We start from the raw sequence: 15,047 nt of genomic DNA, 5'->3' as shown, positions 1-15,047 counted from the left end.
TGTGGATTCTTTGTGGAAAATGGTCACAAAATTTGACTTTTATTTGTATAGCTCTGGGGCAACATAATAGGGACAGGAGTAGGCCATTCGGCCCTTCGAACCTGCTCCTGATAGTTACAGCACAGAACCACACTCTCAGACCGTCTGTTCCAGATTCTAACCACTTGCTGGGTAAAATGCTGCTCATGTCACCAATTACTGTAAATCCTCTGGGTTTTCGATCCATCCGCCAACAGGAAGGTTTCTTCCCATCTACTCTGTCTGGACCCTTGTTATTTTGAACACCTCTAGCACATCTCTCAGCCTTCTCTTTGCTAATGGCTACAGCCCCAACTTCTCCAATCTACACATGCAACAGAAATTCCTCACCCCTGGAATCATGTGTGAATCTTTTCATCTTTTCTGTACCCTCCATTGTACATTCACATCTTTCATAAAGCACTGCACCAAAAAGTGGGCACAGTTTTCCAGCTGAGGCTGAACCAGTGTTTCATAGCATGTGTGTATATAAAAGCTAATTTAATTAAACTGAAATGGCTGGCTGTAAGGTTTAGGGCAGAGGGTGTGGAAGGCATGTGCTGGAAGAAAACATGGCCAAACTGAATATTCTATGAGTAAATAAGCCATGGGTAGAAATTTGCATTAGGAGATAAAGGAGCTTTGTTGCATTTAGCTATTAAATTTCAAAGGGGAGTAAAAAGGAGTTTGCAGTTTGGAAAAGATAATAAATAAGTCAGGGTTATTAATTTTTTGACCCAAAAGTTGGGGCAATAAGGAGAACAGGAAAGATTTTATATTCGGAGAAGGTTAAGTTTCAAATAAGGGCCGAGGACAATTGAAGAAAGTGGAAGAAAATAAAGACTAATTAAGAAGAGATGTGAGAGCCGAGGAGGCAGCAGCCAAGAAAGACCTCCTGGAGTGCTGCCCTCTGCTGGGAAGAAGCAGTGAGGAAACTTCCAGCCAATCTGGAAAATGTCTGTTTTTCAGAATAGTCTTAAATCAGCATCCCAGTTAATCCAGAATGTCGTGGGGCTGCAAACAGCAATCTGGTGAGCAGATTGGAAAAGATTATTTTTTCTTTATTCGTGGGCGTTGACGGGCCAGCATTTATTGCCCATCCCAGAGGACAATTAAGAGTAAATTACATTGTTGTGGGTCTGGAGTCACATGTAGGCCAGACCAGGCAAGGACGGCAGATTTCCTTCCCTGAAGGACATTAGTGAGTCAGATGGGTTTTTACAACAATCAATGGGTTCATGGTCATTAGACTTATTCGAGATTTTTATTAAATGCAAGTTTCACCATCTGCCAGGGTGGTATTTGAACCCAGGACGCCAAACAAATATGGCCACCAGTGGACATGGATCCAAATCTACAGAGAGTATCTGTGACATAGTGTTAAAGAGGCCCAGAAGCTGATCAATTTGGGACAAGACCAGAACATATGTGCGGTTAACCAGCCACCAAGAGCAGCACTCACACTTGTCCTCCAATCCAGAGAAGAATCAACTCAACCTCGCTTTAGTCAGTGCACCACCTTGAATTGAATCAAACTTAGCCAAGCGCATGAAGATGAGGAGTTGACCCTGTGAAGGGCCTCACTCCACACCTCACCATCCAGAACGGGACCCAATTCACCCTCACCTCACTCAACAGAGTGAAGTCCACCAAGAGGATATGGTCAGATATGCCCAAAATCGTCTCACTTCCCCCACACCCCATTAGACCCGGCCAAAGACAAAACTCTCTGCAACAGGGAAGAGGGTGGTGTGAGGGAAAGGAGGGGAAAGCCTTCCTTGAAAAGTCAGAAATCTGAAAATACTGGAACTGGGCAGTTGGAATTTCCCTGCCAACTGGGGCTGGTTTAGCACAGTGGGTTAAACAGCTGGCTTGTAATGCAGAACAATGCCAGCAGCGCGGGTTCAATTCCCGTACCGGCCTCCCCAAACAGGCGCCGGAATGTGGCGACTGGAGGCTTTTCACAGTATCAGTGAAGACTACTTGTGACAATTAAACGATTATTATAATAAATATTATTATTATTAACTCTTTAAAACTAGCAACCCTCCCCTCCATGAACAGGTCTCCAAACCTCACCAGACTCTTCCCCTCCCATGACTTAAACACCAAGTCCAAACCCGCAGGCAGAAAAAGATGGTTATTGCAGATGGGGGCCAGCGAAGACAGGGAACACAGCTTAAAACACTGCTGGAACTGCTTACAGATCTCAGGGTGGACACCACCTCTGGATTCAGGGAAAACCTCACCAGAGGACGGCAATGATGCAGTAACTATTACAGTGCAGGATCTCGCTTCCATTTGCCCCCATATAGAACCAGGATTGCTGAAGCAAAAGGATAGGGGGAGGTTATTCCACTGCTGCAAGTCTGACTTGATACTGTCAACCAGATTAGCGGAAGCGAAGCACAAATGTGGGCCACCCGGAGCCCAGATAACAAAAAACCACCTTTTAAAGGTGAAAGGATGAAATCCCCATTTGGACTCTGCTCCCAAGGGATTGACCAGGAAACATTCACTCGTCAAAGTTCAACTTGTAACCAGAGAAGGAGCCAAACATATTAAGCAGCTTCATCATCTCGTCCATGGAGGGTACTGGGTCCATAATATAGAGAAAGTAGGTCATCCGTCCGGACGACCACTTAGGGGCTTCCCACAGCGTAGGTGAGATCGACTCAGTTTTATTAAATGTAATATTGTCCCCAATGGCAGTGGACATACGTTCACAACATTTCTTATCCACTTGTAATGTTGTGCCCAATCTCAGGCAGACATTGGGAGTGGCCTGACTCTTGCACCAAATCAACAAAATGCAGGGCATGGTGTGAAATCACAATCACAAGTACCCTGCCGCCATCACTGAATGGGGGGGAGACACACACCCACAGGGGGACACACAGGCGCCCCCACAAAGGGACACCCACACCCACCCACACAGGGACACATACCCACCCACACAGGGACACAGACACACCCACACAGGGACACAGACACACCCACACAGGGACACAGACACACCCACACAGGGACACACACACACCCACACAGGGACACACACAAATCGATCCACAAGTTTACCTGATGAACATGTGAGACAAAGGAAAAATCTCTGTCACCCCCCACCCCCCCCCAAAAGCTGATGCAAATCTAAATCGGGGAAGGAGGCCAATAGATTAAAATTCCTATCATACCAGTTCAGGGGACAGATATTAACCATAACCACCAGGACGTCCACCAGAGAGCCACAGACAATAACATGTCAGTCATTGGGGTCAGCCAAGATCTTAAGAGGCAGAAAACTGAACCATTTTATTCATTAAAATCAATGGTGTACCCCAGGCCCTACCATTGAAATGTGAATGAAAGTCTTGTCCTTCCCACCCCTTCCACAGCCCTGTCTGGTCCCTCCTTCCTCAGCACTGTCTGGTCCCTCCTTCCACAGCGCTGTCTGGTCCCTCGTTCCTCAGCGCTGTCTGGTCCCTCCTTCCACAGCGCTGTCTGGTCCCTCCTTCCACAGCGCTGTCTGGTCCCTCCTTCCACAGCGCTGTCTGGTCCCTCCTTCCACAGCGCTGTCTGGTCCCTCCTTCCACAGCGCTCTCTGGCCCCTCCTTCCACAGCGCTCTCTGGCCCCTCCTTCCACAGCGCTCTCTGGCCCCTCCTTCCACAGCGCTGTCTGGCCCCTCCTTCCACAGCGCTGTCTGGCCCCTCCTTCCACAGCGCTGTCTGGCCCCTCCTTCCACAGCGCTGTCTGGCCCCTCCTTCCACAGCGCTGTCTGGCCCCTCCTTCCACAGCGCTGTCTGGCCCCTCCTTCCACAGCGCTGTCTGGTCCCTCCTTCCACAGCGCTGTCTGGTCCCTCCTTCCACAGCGCTGTCTGGCCCCTCCTTCCACAGCGCTGTCTGGCCCCTCCTTCCACAGCGCTGTCTGGCCCCTCCTTCCACAGCGCTGTCTGGTCCCTCCTTCCACAGCCCCGTCTGGCCCCTCCTTCCACAGCCCCGTCTGGCCCCTCCTTCCACAGCCCCGTCTGGCCCCTCCTTCCACAGCCCCGTCTGGCCCCTCCTTCCACAGCCCCGTCTGGCCCCTCCTTCCACAGCCCCGTCTGGCCCCTCCTTCCACAGCCCCGTCTGGCCCCGCCTTCCACAGCCCCGTCTGGCCCCGCCTTCCACAGCCCCGTCTGGCCCCGCCTTCCACAGCCCCGTCTGGCCCCGCCTTCCACAGCCCCGTCTGGCCCCGCCTTCCACAGCCCCGTCTGGCCCCGCCTTCCACAGCCCCGTCTGGCCCCGCCTTCCACAGCCCCGTCTGGCCCCGCCTTCCACAGCCCCGTCTGGCCCCGCCTTCCACAGCCCCGTCTGGCCCCGCCTTCCACAGCCCCGTCTGGCCCCGCCTTCCACAGCCCCGTCTGGCCCCTCCTTCCACAGCCCCGTCTGGCCCCTCCTTCCACAGCCCCGTCTGGCCCCTCCTTCCACAGCCCCGTCTGGCCCCTCCTTCCACAGCCCCGTCTGGCCCCTCCTTCCACAGCCCCGTCTGGCCCCTCCTTCCACAGCCCCGTCTGGCCCCTCCTTCCACAGCCCCGTCGGGCCCCTCCTTCCACAGCCCCGTCGGGCCCCTCCTTCCACAGCCCCGTCTGGCCCCTCCTTCCACAGCCCCGTCTGGCCCCTCCTTCCACAGCCCCGTCGGGCCCCTCCTTCCACAGCCCCGTCGGGCCCCTCCTTCCACAGCCCCGTCGGGCCCCTCCTTCCACAGCCCCGTCGGGCCCCTCCTTCCACAGCCCCGTCGGGCCCCTCCTTCCACAGCCCCGTCGGGCCCCTCCTTCCACAGCCCCGTCGGGCCCCTCCTTCCACAGCCCCGTCGGGCCCCTCCTTCCACAGCCCCGTCGGGCCCCTCCTTCCACAGCCCCGTCGGGCCCCTCCTTCCACAGCCCCGTCGGGCCCCTCCTTCCACAGCCCCGTCGGGCCCCTCCTTCCACAGCCCCGTCGGGCCCCTCCTTCCACAGCCCCGTCGGGCCCCTCCTTCCACAGCCCCGTCGGGCCCCTCCTTCCACAGCCCCGTCGGGCCCCTCCTTCCACAGCCCCGTCGGGCCCCTCCTTCCACAGCCCCGTCGGGCCCCTCCTTCCACAGCCCCGTCGGGCCCCTCCTTCCACAGCCCCGTCGGGCCCCTCCTTCCACAGCCCCGTCGGGCCCCTCCTTCCACAGCCCCGTCGGGCCCCTCCTTCCACAGCCCCGTCGGGCCCCTCCTTCCACAGCCCCGTCGGGCCCCTCCTTCCACAGCCCCGTCGGGCCCCTCCTTCCACAGCCCCGTCGGGCCCCTCCTTCCACAGCCCCGTCGGGCCCCTCCTTCCACAGCCCCGTCGGGCCCCTCCTTCCACAGCCCCGTCGGGCCCCTCCTTCCACAGCCCCGTCGGGCCCCTCCTTCCACAGCCCCGTCGGGCCCCTCCTTCCACAGCCCCGTCGGGCCCCTCCTTCCACAGCCCCGTCGGGCCCCTCCTTCCACAGCCCCGTCGGGCCCCTCCTTCCACAGCCCCGTCGGGCCCCTCCTTCCACAGCCCCGTCGGGCCCCTCCTTCCACAGCCCCGTCGGGCCCCTCCTTCCACAGCCCCGTCGGGCCCCTCCTTCCACAGCCCCGTCGGGCCCCTCCTTCCACAGCCCCGTCGGGCCCCTCCTTCCACAGCCCCGTCGGGCCCCTCCTTCCACAGCCCCGTCGGGCCCCTCCTTCCACAGCCCCGTCGGGCCCCTCCTTCCACAGCCCCGTCGGGCCCCTCCTTCCACAGCCCCGTCGGGCCCCTCCTTCCACAGCCCCGTCGGGCCCCTCCTTCCACAGCCCCGTCGGGCCCCTCCTTCCACAGCCCCGTCGGGCCCCTCCTTCCACAGCCCCGTCGGGCCCCTCCTTCCACAGCCCCGTCGGGCCCCTCCTTCCACAGCCCCGTCGGGCCCCTCCTTCCACAGCCCCGTCGGGCCCCTCCTTCCACAGCCCCGTCTGGCCCCTCCTTCCACAGCCCCGTCTGGCCCCTCCTTCCACAGCCCCGTCTGGCCCCTCCTTCCACAGCCCCGTCTGGCCCCTCCTTCCACAGCCCCGTCTGGCCCCTCCTTCCACAGCCCCGTCTGGCCCCTCCTTCCACAGCCCCGTCTGGCCCCTCCTTCCACAGCCCCGTCTGGCCCCTCCTTCCACAGCCCCGTCTGGCCCCTCCTTCCACAGCCCCGTCTGGCCCCTCCTTCCACAGCCCCGTCTGGCCCCTCCTTCCACAGCCCCGTCTGGCCCCTCCTTCCACAGCCCCGTCTGGCCCCTCCTTCCACAGCCCCGTCTGGCCCCTCCTTCCACAGCCCCGTCTGGCCCCTCCTTCCACAGCCCCGTCTGGCCCCTCCTTCCACAGCCCCGTCTGGCCCCTCCTTCCACAGCCCCGTCTGGCCCCTCCTTCCACAGCCCCGTCTGGCCCCTCCTTCCACAGCCCCGTCTGGCCCCTCCTTCCACAGCCCCGTCTGGCCCCTCCTTCCACAGCCCCGTCTGGCCCCTCCTTCCACAGCCCCGTCTGGCCCCTCCTTCCACAGCCCCGTCTGGCCCCTCCTTCCACAGCCCCGTCTGGCCCCTCCTTCCACAGCCCCGTCTGGCCCCTCCTTCCACAGCCCCGTCTGGCCCCTCCTTCCACAGCCCCGTCTGGCCCCTCCTTCCACAGCCCCGTCTGGCCCCTCCTTCCACAGCCCCGTCTGGCCCCTCCTTCCACAGCCCCGTCTGGCCCCTCCTTCCACAGCCCCGTCTGGCCCCTCCTTCCACAGCCCCGTCTGGCCCCTCCTTCCACAGCCCCGTCTGGCCCCTCCTTCCACAGCCCCGTCTGGCCCCTCCTTCCACAGCCCCGTCTATCCCCTCCTTCCACAGCGCTGTGTGGTCCCTCCTTCCACAGCGCTGTGTGGTCCCTCCTTCCACAGCGCTGTGTGGTCCCTCCTTCCACAGTGCTGTGTGGTCCCTCCTTCCACAGCGCTGTCTGGCCCCTCCTTCCACAGTGCTAAGTGGTCCCTCCTTCCACAGCGCTGTGTGGTCCCTCCTTCCACAGCGCTGTGTGGCCCCTCCTTCCACAGCGCTGTCTGGCCCCTCCTTCCACAGCGCTGTCTGGCCCCTCCTTCCACAGCCCTGTCTGGCCCCTCCATCCACAGCCCTGTCTAGCCCCTCCATCCACAGCGCTGTCTGGCCCCTCCTTCCACAGCTCCAAGCAAATGGGTCTCTCGCAAAAACACCATATCGGTCGACCTTTTCCCTGGGCCATTCAACCCCCTAATGTTCCAGATGACCAAACTAATTGGTGGTCACCCCGCCCCCTCAATCCGGAGTCAGCAATTTCCACCGAGAGATTACAGCAAACCGGCCCACCCAACCAAATCAAAATCTACAGGCACCGTCAGCAAACTACTCCCAGTCCCCTCCTCTTCTCCCCCACCCCCCCCCCCCCCCCCCCCCCCCCCCCCCCCCACCACCTAAAATCAGCCTGGACTACTACCACACCCAAATCCACATTCTCAAACTGAGGCAAGGCACACACAAACTTCCACCAAACCTGAACAAAGAACTCGAAGCTCATTATCTAAAAAACTACAATAATGCGCTGCAGCCAAATTTTAGAATTGTACCCTTTATTTTATGTTCCTCCCACCAAAATAATTACTTCAACCTTCAAATTTGTCAGCCACTTGTTCTGTGCCTCCTGCAGGGAATCACAGAGACATGTTTGATTGTGATGAAAATGTGGATTTACAGCCACTGGAAAGGTACTTGTAGATTGGAAACAGTAAATGGTGTTCATGTGCAAAAAGAGGAACTAAACAGTTAGAAGTAATCATAGCGTCTTTTACTTTGTTAAAAATCGTAAGGCACCACCAGAAGCAAACTTGAATTTATCTATACAGCAGGGTGGCACGGCAGCGCAGTGGTTAAGCACTGCTGTCTCACTGCGCCGAGGACTCGGGTTCGATCCTGGCCCCGGGTCTGTGTGGGGTCTGCATGCTCTCCCCTTGCTCATGTCTATGTGGATCTCACGGCCACAACCCAGGGTTGGTGGATTAGCCATGCTAAATTGCCCCTTAATTGGAAAATAAAATTGGGTACAAATGGTGCAAATTTATCTGTACAACAACCATCTCATCAGCAGTCCACATGGATTATGAGCGAGATCCAGTCTTAGTGACAATCTAAGCGGATTCTGGAAGCCCTATGGTGTTGTGCATCAGGCCTTGGAGAATGATTAAGATAATCACCTTAATCTGGGAAACTTTGTAAATCTCGAAGCTGCAGTGGTTAAAGGTAGAGAAGAAACTGACTGGAAGAGAGAGAAAAAAATAAGTGCACTTTGGAGATGTGTCAGTGCACAGGGGTGAGGGAATTACCCCAGCGGTCACGATTGGGACCAATGTTTCGACTTTAGATCACGGACACGAGCTCAGAATTTTAATGTAATCAAATTTACAGATACATGTAACTAACAAAGGACAGTGGAAGCATTAGCTCAGAAATTGAGTAATCAATTGAGTTGAATGAATTAAGAGGTACGACAAGGGGAAATTAAATTGAAAGCAGACAGATCTAAAGCACTGCAGATAGGAAGAAAAATAGGCAAGCCATTAATTCCACAATGAAGTAGATAAACACTAATCATGTTCAACCAATTACCACTTTCAACACAGCTCCGAAACAGACCATTTGGCCTCACAGTTGTATGTCAGTATTTATGCTCCATATGAACTTACTTCCAGCCCTCAACACCTCACCCTATTATAATAATCTTTACTAGTGTCACTGGTAAGCCGTTAGCACAATTGTTTGTTCCTTCTCCCTCATGTGCTGAAAATACAAGTCACGGGCAGCAAGGTGGCGCAGTGGGTTAGCCCCGCAGCCTCACGGCGCCGAGGTCCCAGGTTCAATCCCGGCTCTGGGTCACCGTCCGTGTGGAGTTTGCACATTCTCCATGTTTGCGTGGGTTCCGCCAACACAACCCCAAAAAAGATGTGCAGGCTAGGTGGATTGGCCACGCTAAATTGCCCCTTAATTGGAAAAAATGAATTGGGTACTCTAAATTAATTTTAAAAAAACCACAAGTCACAGGAAGTCGAGATGACACTTTATCGGCTCTCGCCAGACCACATCAAGTCACCAGGATTCAAGGACACTTTTAACCCTCTGCAGGTCGTGTCTGAAAGCCACGACACCAATCCCTAAATTTACAAGTTATCAGAAAGACTGGAGAAACAGGGGTTTCTCAGCTTAGAAAGGAGCCAAGAGAAGATTTTAGATATATCAGAAATGTTAATGCTAAAATAATCTTTTAAAAAATAAATTTAGAGCACCCAATTATTTTGTTTCCCAATTAAGGAGCAATTTAGGGTGGCCAATCCACCTACACTGCGCATCTTTTTGGGTTGTAGGGGTGAGACCCACGCAGACACGGGGAGAATGTGCAAACTCCACACAGTGACCCGGGGGGCCCGGGATTAAACCTGGGTCCTCGCGTCATGAGGCAGCAGTGCTAACCACTGTGCCGCCTCTATGGTAAAATGATCTTGAAATATTAATTTAAATTGAGAGAATATTACAAGACGATACAGATCAAGCCAAATATCAGGAGATGTTTCTGCAGTGAATGGTCAAATATGGAAGAGAATAGTGAAGCGGAAATGATCTGGAATTATTTTAAAAAAGCAATGGGATGACACAATTTGGGGACCTTAAGGTATTCCTGGATGGATAAATTAAGATAGCTTGAATGACTTCCTTCATTATTGTATCTGGACTCCACACCTCCAGGAGAAAACCAACACAGGTCATGTTTGGATTTTGAGAAGAACAGTTTCAAAAGCCAACAAGATGACCAGCAGGGCAAAAAAAAACATTAACGGAGATGCGTTCGGTCAATTCAGAGTGGAAAAAGTCACAAAATCACAACGGCAATGGGCGGAGTTAAAAGTGCATTACCTGTACTTGAGGTAATGAACAGGCTTCTTTCCCAATTGACTCCAGAGCAACGTGAAGCTGGCCTTCTAAAATGAGCTGCTTATTGTCTTCGACAACATACGCCTGTAAAAAACAATTTGATTTTCATAGCATCAATCTTTCATTGCCAGTTTAGCAGCACAAGATTACATTACTTTTCTGTACTACATCCTGATCACAATTAATGCACCTATATTAAGATCAAAATGTGGAGCAGGAACAAGGACACATTTCATCCATCAAGCATGCTCTTCCATATACCACATAAATTGACCAACCATGTTTGGGCAAATTGTATCAGCTAATCTCAAGTGCAAAATCTGTGCTCTTATTCCGTAAGCATTAACATTAATGAAGCAAACCGTGGAATATTAACAAGTGTACACAGCATGTTTTCCCACCTCTACAAAGATTAACAGGTAAATCAGCGTACCGGTTGTGAATAAACAGGAGATAGGTTAGCATAGCAATCAGATGTATTCCCATCTTTTCTAGGGACAGTTTTTGAATTGATCATTCTTTTCTGGCAGATGGTTGACCAATGATGGTAAGTTTTGATGAATTAAATATAGCTTTCATTTTACCAGGTTGGTTCTTTAGCTCTACCAATCCCTTCAGACAAGAGCAAGCTGAGAGTACCTCACTTTCAGGGTTCCATGACAGAACCTCTATAAATGATCTGTTCCCTCCTTTGTTAACCAATGTAGACTTGACAATTAACATTCAGATCATCCACCTAGACAGAAGAAATTTATTCATGACATCCAGGACAGGACAATTCTGAGCTACAGAAATCGGAGTATGCGGAACCGGCTAAACAGACAAGTTAGACAGCCTGCACCTCTAATAATCTGTGGATGAAAAATGGGTCAATTTTAATGACCCCTTAGCCAACCTCCCAATCTCGGTAAACACAATTAGTAAGGATAAACAACACCTCCTCCACGATAGTCCTCAATACCTTGCAAGGCTGCGTACTTAGCCCCCTACTATACTCAACGGTGTGGCAAAATTTGGCTCCAATTCCATCCACAAGTTTGCTGATGACATGACCGTAGTGGGTCAGATAGCGAACAACGATGAGTCAGAGTACAGGAGGGATGTCGTGGTGTAATGACAACAATCTCTCCATCAATGCCAGCAAAACTAAAGAGCTGGTCATCGATTCAGGAAGCGTACACACCCCTGTCTGCATCATGGTGCCGAGGTGGAGATGGTTGTCAGCTTCAAATTCCTAGGTGCACATCACCAACAATCTGTCCTGGTCCACCTCCGTCAATGCTATGACCAAGAAAACACAACAGTTCCTGTGCTTCCTCAGGAAACTAAGGAAATGCAGCATGTCCACACTAACTCTTATCATCTTTTACAGATGCACCATAGAAAGCATCCTATCTGGCTCCATCACAGCCTGGTATGGCAACTGGTCGGACCATAGAACATAGACCATTACAGTGCAGTACAGGCCCTTCGGCCCTCGATGTTGCGCCGACCTGTGAAACCACTCTAAAGCCCATCTACACTATTCCCTTATCGTCCATGTGTCTATCCAATGACCATTTGAATGCCCTTAGTGTTTGCGAGTCCACTACTGTTGCAGGCAGGGCATTCCACTCCCTTACTACTCTCCGAGTAAAGAACCTACCTCTGACATCTGTCCTATATTTATCTCCCCTCAATTCAAAGCTACGTCCCCTCGTGCTAGACATCACCATCCGAGGAAAAAGGCTCTCACTGTCCACCCTATCCAATCCGCTGATCATCTTGTATGCCTCAATTAAGTCACCTCTTAAACTTCTTCTCTCTAACGAAAACAGCCTCAAGTCCATCAGCCTTTACTCATACGTTCTTCCCTCCATACCAGGCAACATTCTGGTAAATCTCCTCTTCACCCTTTCCAATGCTTCCACATCCTTCCTATAATGCGGCGGCCAGAATCGCACGCAATATTCCAAATGCGGCCGCACCAGAGTTTTGTCCAGCTGCAACATGACCTCATAGCTCCAAAACTCAATCCCTCTACCAATAAAAGCTAACACACCGTACGCCTTCTTAACAACCCTCTCAACCTGGGTGGCAACTACAGAGAGTCGTGAACACAGCCCAGTCCATCACGTGAACCCGCCTATCATCCATTGACTCCGTCTACACCTCCCGCTGCTTTGGGAAAGCGGGCAGCATAATCAAAGACCCCTCCCATCTGGGTTATTCTCTCTTCCACTGGACAGAAGATACAAAAGTCTGAGAACAGGAACTAATTGATTCAAAAACAGCTTCAAAAACCCACCTCCCTGGAAAATCGGGCAGTATAATCAAAGACCCCTGCCACCCGGGTTATTCTCTCTTCCAACCACTTCCATCGGTCAGGAGATACAGAAGTCAGAGAACATGCAAAAACAAGTTCATAAACAGCTTCTTCCCCACTGTTACTAGACTCCTAAACGACCCTCTTATGGACTGAGCTGATCTCTTCACACATCATCTCTACGTAGTAATACACTCCGTATGCTTCACCCGCTGTCTGTATCTATGTATTTATGTATGTCCTATGTTTTTTTTCATGTATGGAACAATCTGTCTGGATTGTACGCAGAACAATAGTTTGCACTGTATCTCGGTACACGCGACAATAAAAAAAATCCAATCCAATCCTACATCAGCTCTTCCAAAACTGCATTATCCACATCTCATCTTGCATCAGCTCCCATTTGTCAATCACTCATCCTTACGAACGTACATCAGATTCTGGTTCCCCAACCCATTGAAATTAAAATTCCTATCCTAGTGTTCAAATCCGATAGCCTTTCCATTTTCTATCTCTGTAACCTTCTCCTGTTCTAAAATCACACCGTGCCTCTCAACACTCCGTACTTCTTGACCTAGGGACCCCTCTTACCTTTGTTGCCACATTGGTGGTTCTGCCTTCAGTTAACTTAACCTCAACTGTTGAATTCCCTCCCTGAACCATCACTCCACTTGCCTCTCTTTCTTTCAAACACAACTAATGGCTAAGAATTAAGGTCATATTCAGGTCCATTATTTTGATCTGGTTTCTAAAGAAACACTTTGGGGCATTTTTCAATGTTAAAAATGCCACACATCAGCAAATGAATGTTGAGAATCAGTCTGCGTTGATGATTTAACCGGGGAAAATTTCCAACCAGATGATGAGTTAGAAGAGGCAGAGACTGAAAGGATACCACAGGGTCAGGAAAAGCTGAGCATCACTCATTTTCAGGACAAGATGGAAGAAAGGTGTCAGGATTGCGAGTGTATGGGACAATTTTGTAAACCAATTTTGTAACCAAGTTAATATCAAAGTTGCACTCAGCATGGGCACAATGGGCCGAATGGCCCCCTTCAACATCAAATTTTCTGAATTCTATAGTTCTATTTGTGAGGTTTGCGAAGCATTGAAAGACCAATAGCTCACAGTGAGTTGCAAGTTTGAAGAAATTGTCTGGCATATTAGAAACACATCGACTCTTACCAATTTCTTTACAGATGCACCACAGAAAGCATCCTATTTGGCTGCATCGCAGCCTGGTATCGCAACTGGTTGGCCCAAGACTGTAAAAAAACTAGAGCGGTGTGAACGCAGCCCAGTCCGTCACACGTACCCATCACCCATCCATTGACTGTCTAACCTCCCGCTGCTTTGGGAAAGCGGGCAGCATAATCAAAGACCCCTCCCACCCGGGTTATTCACTCTTCCAACTTCTTCCATCGGGCAGGAGATACAAAAGTCTGAGAACAGGTGCTAACAGATTCAAAAACAGTTTCCTCACTGCCGCTATCAGACTCCTGAATGGCCCTCTTATGGACTGAACTGATCTCTCCATGCATGTTCTCTACTGTTTTAGCTCTACACTCCGCATGTTTCACCCAATGTCTGTGTATTTATCGTATGTCCTATGTTTTTCATGTATGGAGTGATCTTCCTGGACTGTATGCAGAATAATACTTTTCACTGTACCTTGGTACATGTGACAATAAATCAATCTAATCTAAATCAAATCTAACAGCCAGAAAGGTAAAATGCCCTAATAAGCTCAATACTCAAGAGTATATTAGGGATTTTCTTAATATTTTAATCATGTGTTTAGTAACTGCATAGGCAAGGAAAACTTTGAATAAAAACAAATATAAAAAAAGTAACTGCATAGGAAGAACATTCTTAAAATCACTACAAGTGGCCTAAAAGTACCATTTGTGTTCTCTCCCATGTAAAATAATCCTTCATTATTCAATTGATTCCAATCAGCTTTATCTTTTAATGTGCAACTATTCGTTAAGTGTTCATTCATTATACAAACCTTCCATAATACTATTATATTGAGATCCACTTCACTACACCTCTGCACTAATTTGGTGACATCCCCAGTTTTTGGTCTCCCAGGTCCCATAGTCGTCTGCGGTATCGTCTTTCGAGATCGTGCAGCGTAGCAATTTTGAAAGAAAAAGTCCGCACATGGTGTGGTTGCGCTGATTATCTGAAAAACAAAAGCAGAGCTAACTCTCAATATTACAAAACTAGAAGATTGCATCGTCAATTTGCAAACTGCCCTCCACGCAACAACTGCAACCTACAAGAAACAAAATGCCTCTCGGATGGAACATATGGGGCAGTGAGGGATGGAGGTCCAAAAGTCAGGCAAGAGGAATTGATTCAGAATCATAGAAAGAAAACCAGAACAAGTGGAAGGTGTTCTAAAATTTTTTTAATTTTTTTTAAAAAGAGTAATAATATTGTAAAGCAGAGCAGTCTTGTCTGAAGACAAGGAAAAGGCGGAAACAACTTAGTTGAAGCAACTACTTGAAGATATTCAGTCAGAGTCTGAAGGGGTTGCAACCGGAACCAAATCTGTTTTATACAGCAAGCATCACTCTTTGCCCTGCTAATTTAAACTGGATTAAGAACTGCACATTTATTTTCTTGTTGTTTAATGGGGAATTGTATAGTTGTGTTAAGGAGCAATTGTAAGCTGTTATTTTTGGGTGGGAAGTTAAAAGTTTAATATTGTATTCATCATAAAATGTTGTTTTAGAAATACCAAAGCCCT

At 50.9% G+C, this 15,047-nt stretch overlaps 1 protein-coding gene and 1 long non-coding RNA gene across 5 annotated transcripts in view; one reads left to right on the top strand and one right to left on the bottom strand.

The window, feature by feature from the left end:
• Positions 1 to 15,047, bottom strand: part of trappc8 (trafficking protein particle complex subunit 8) — a 228,050-nt gene that overhangs the window by 10,160 nt on the left and 202,843 nt on the right. For all 4 annotated transcript variants that reach the window (XM_072468480.1, XM_072468481.1, XM_072468482.1 and 1 more), the window contains 2 exons: positions 14,301 to 14,477; positions 9,967 to 10,068 (listed from right to left, as the gene is read on the bottom strand). In XM_072468480.1, coding sequence (XP_072324581.1) covers positions 9,967 to 10,068; positions 14,301 to 14,477 — 279 coding nt within the window. The remainder of the gene's footprint in view (positions 1 to 9,966; positions 10,069 to 14,300; positions 14,478 to 15,047) is intronic.
• The window catches only part of LOC140385877 (uncharacterized), a 154,555-nt gene that overhangs the window by 96,511 nt on the left and 42,997 nt on the right, over positions 1 to 15,047 (top strand). The gene's annotated exons all lie outside the window — the stretch shown is intronic.

Source organism: Scyliorhinus torazame, chromosome 11 (genome assembly GCF_047496885.1).
Source record: "Scyliorhinus torazame isolate Kashiwa2021f chromosome 11, sScyTor2.1, whole genome shotgun sequence".
In the NCBI taxonomy this organism is placed as follows: domain Eukaryota; kingdom Metazoa; phylum Chordata; class Chondrichthyes; order Carcharhiniformes; family Scyliorhinidae; genus Scyliorhinus; species Scyliorhinus torazame.
The sequence above is the reverse complement of the archived record's forward strand: the minus strand, read 5'-3'. Positions and strand labels throughout refer to the sequence as shown.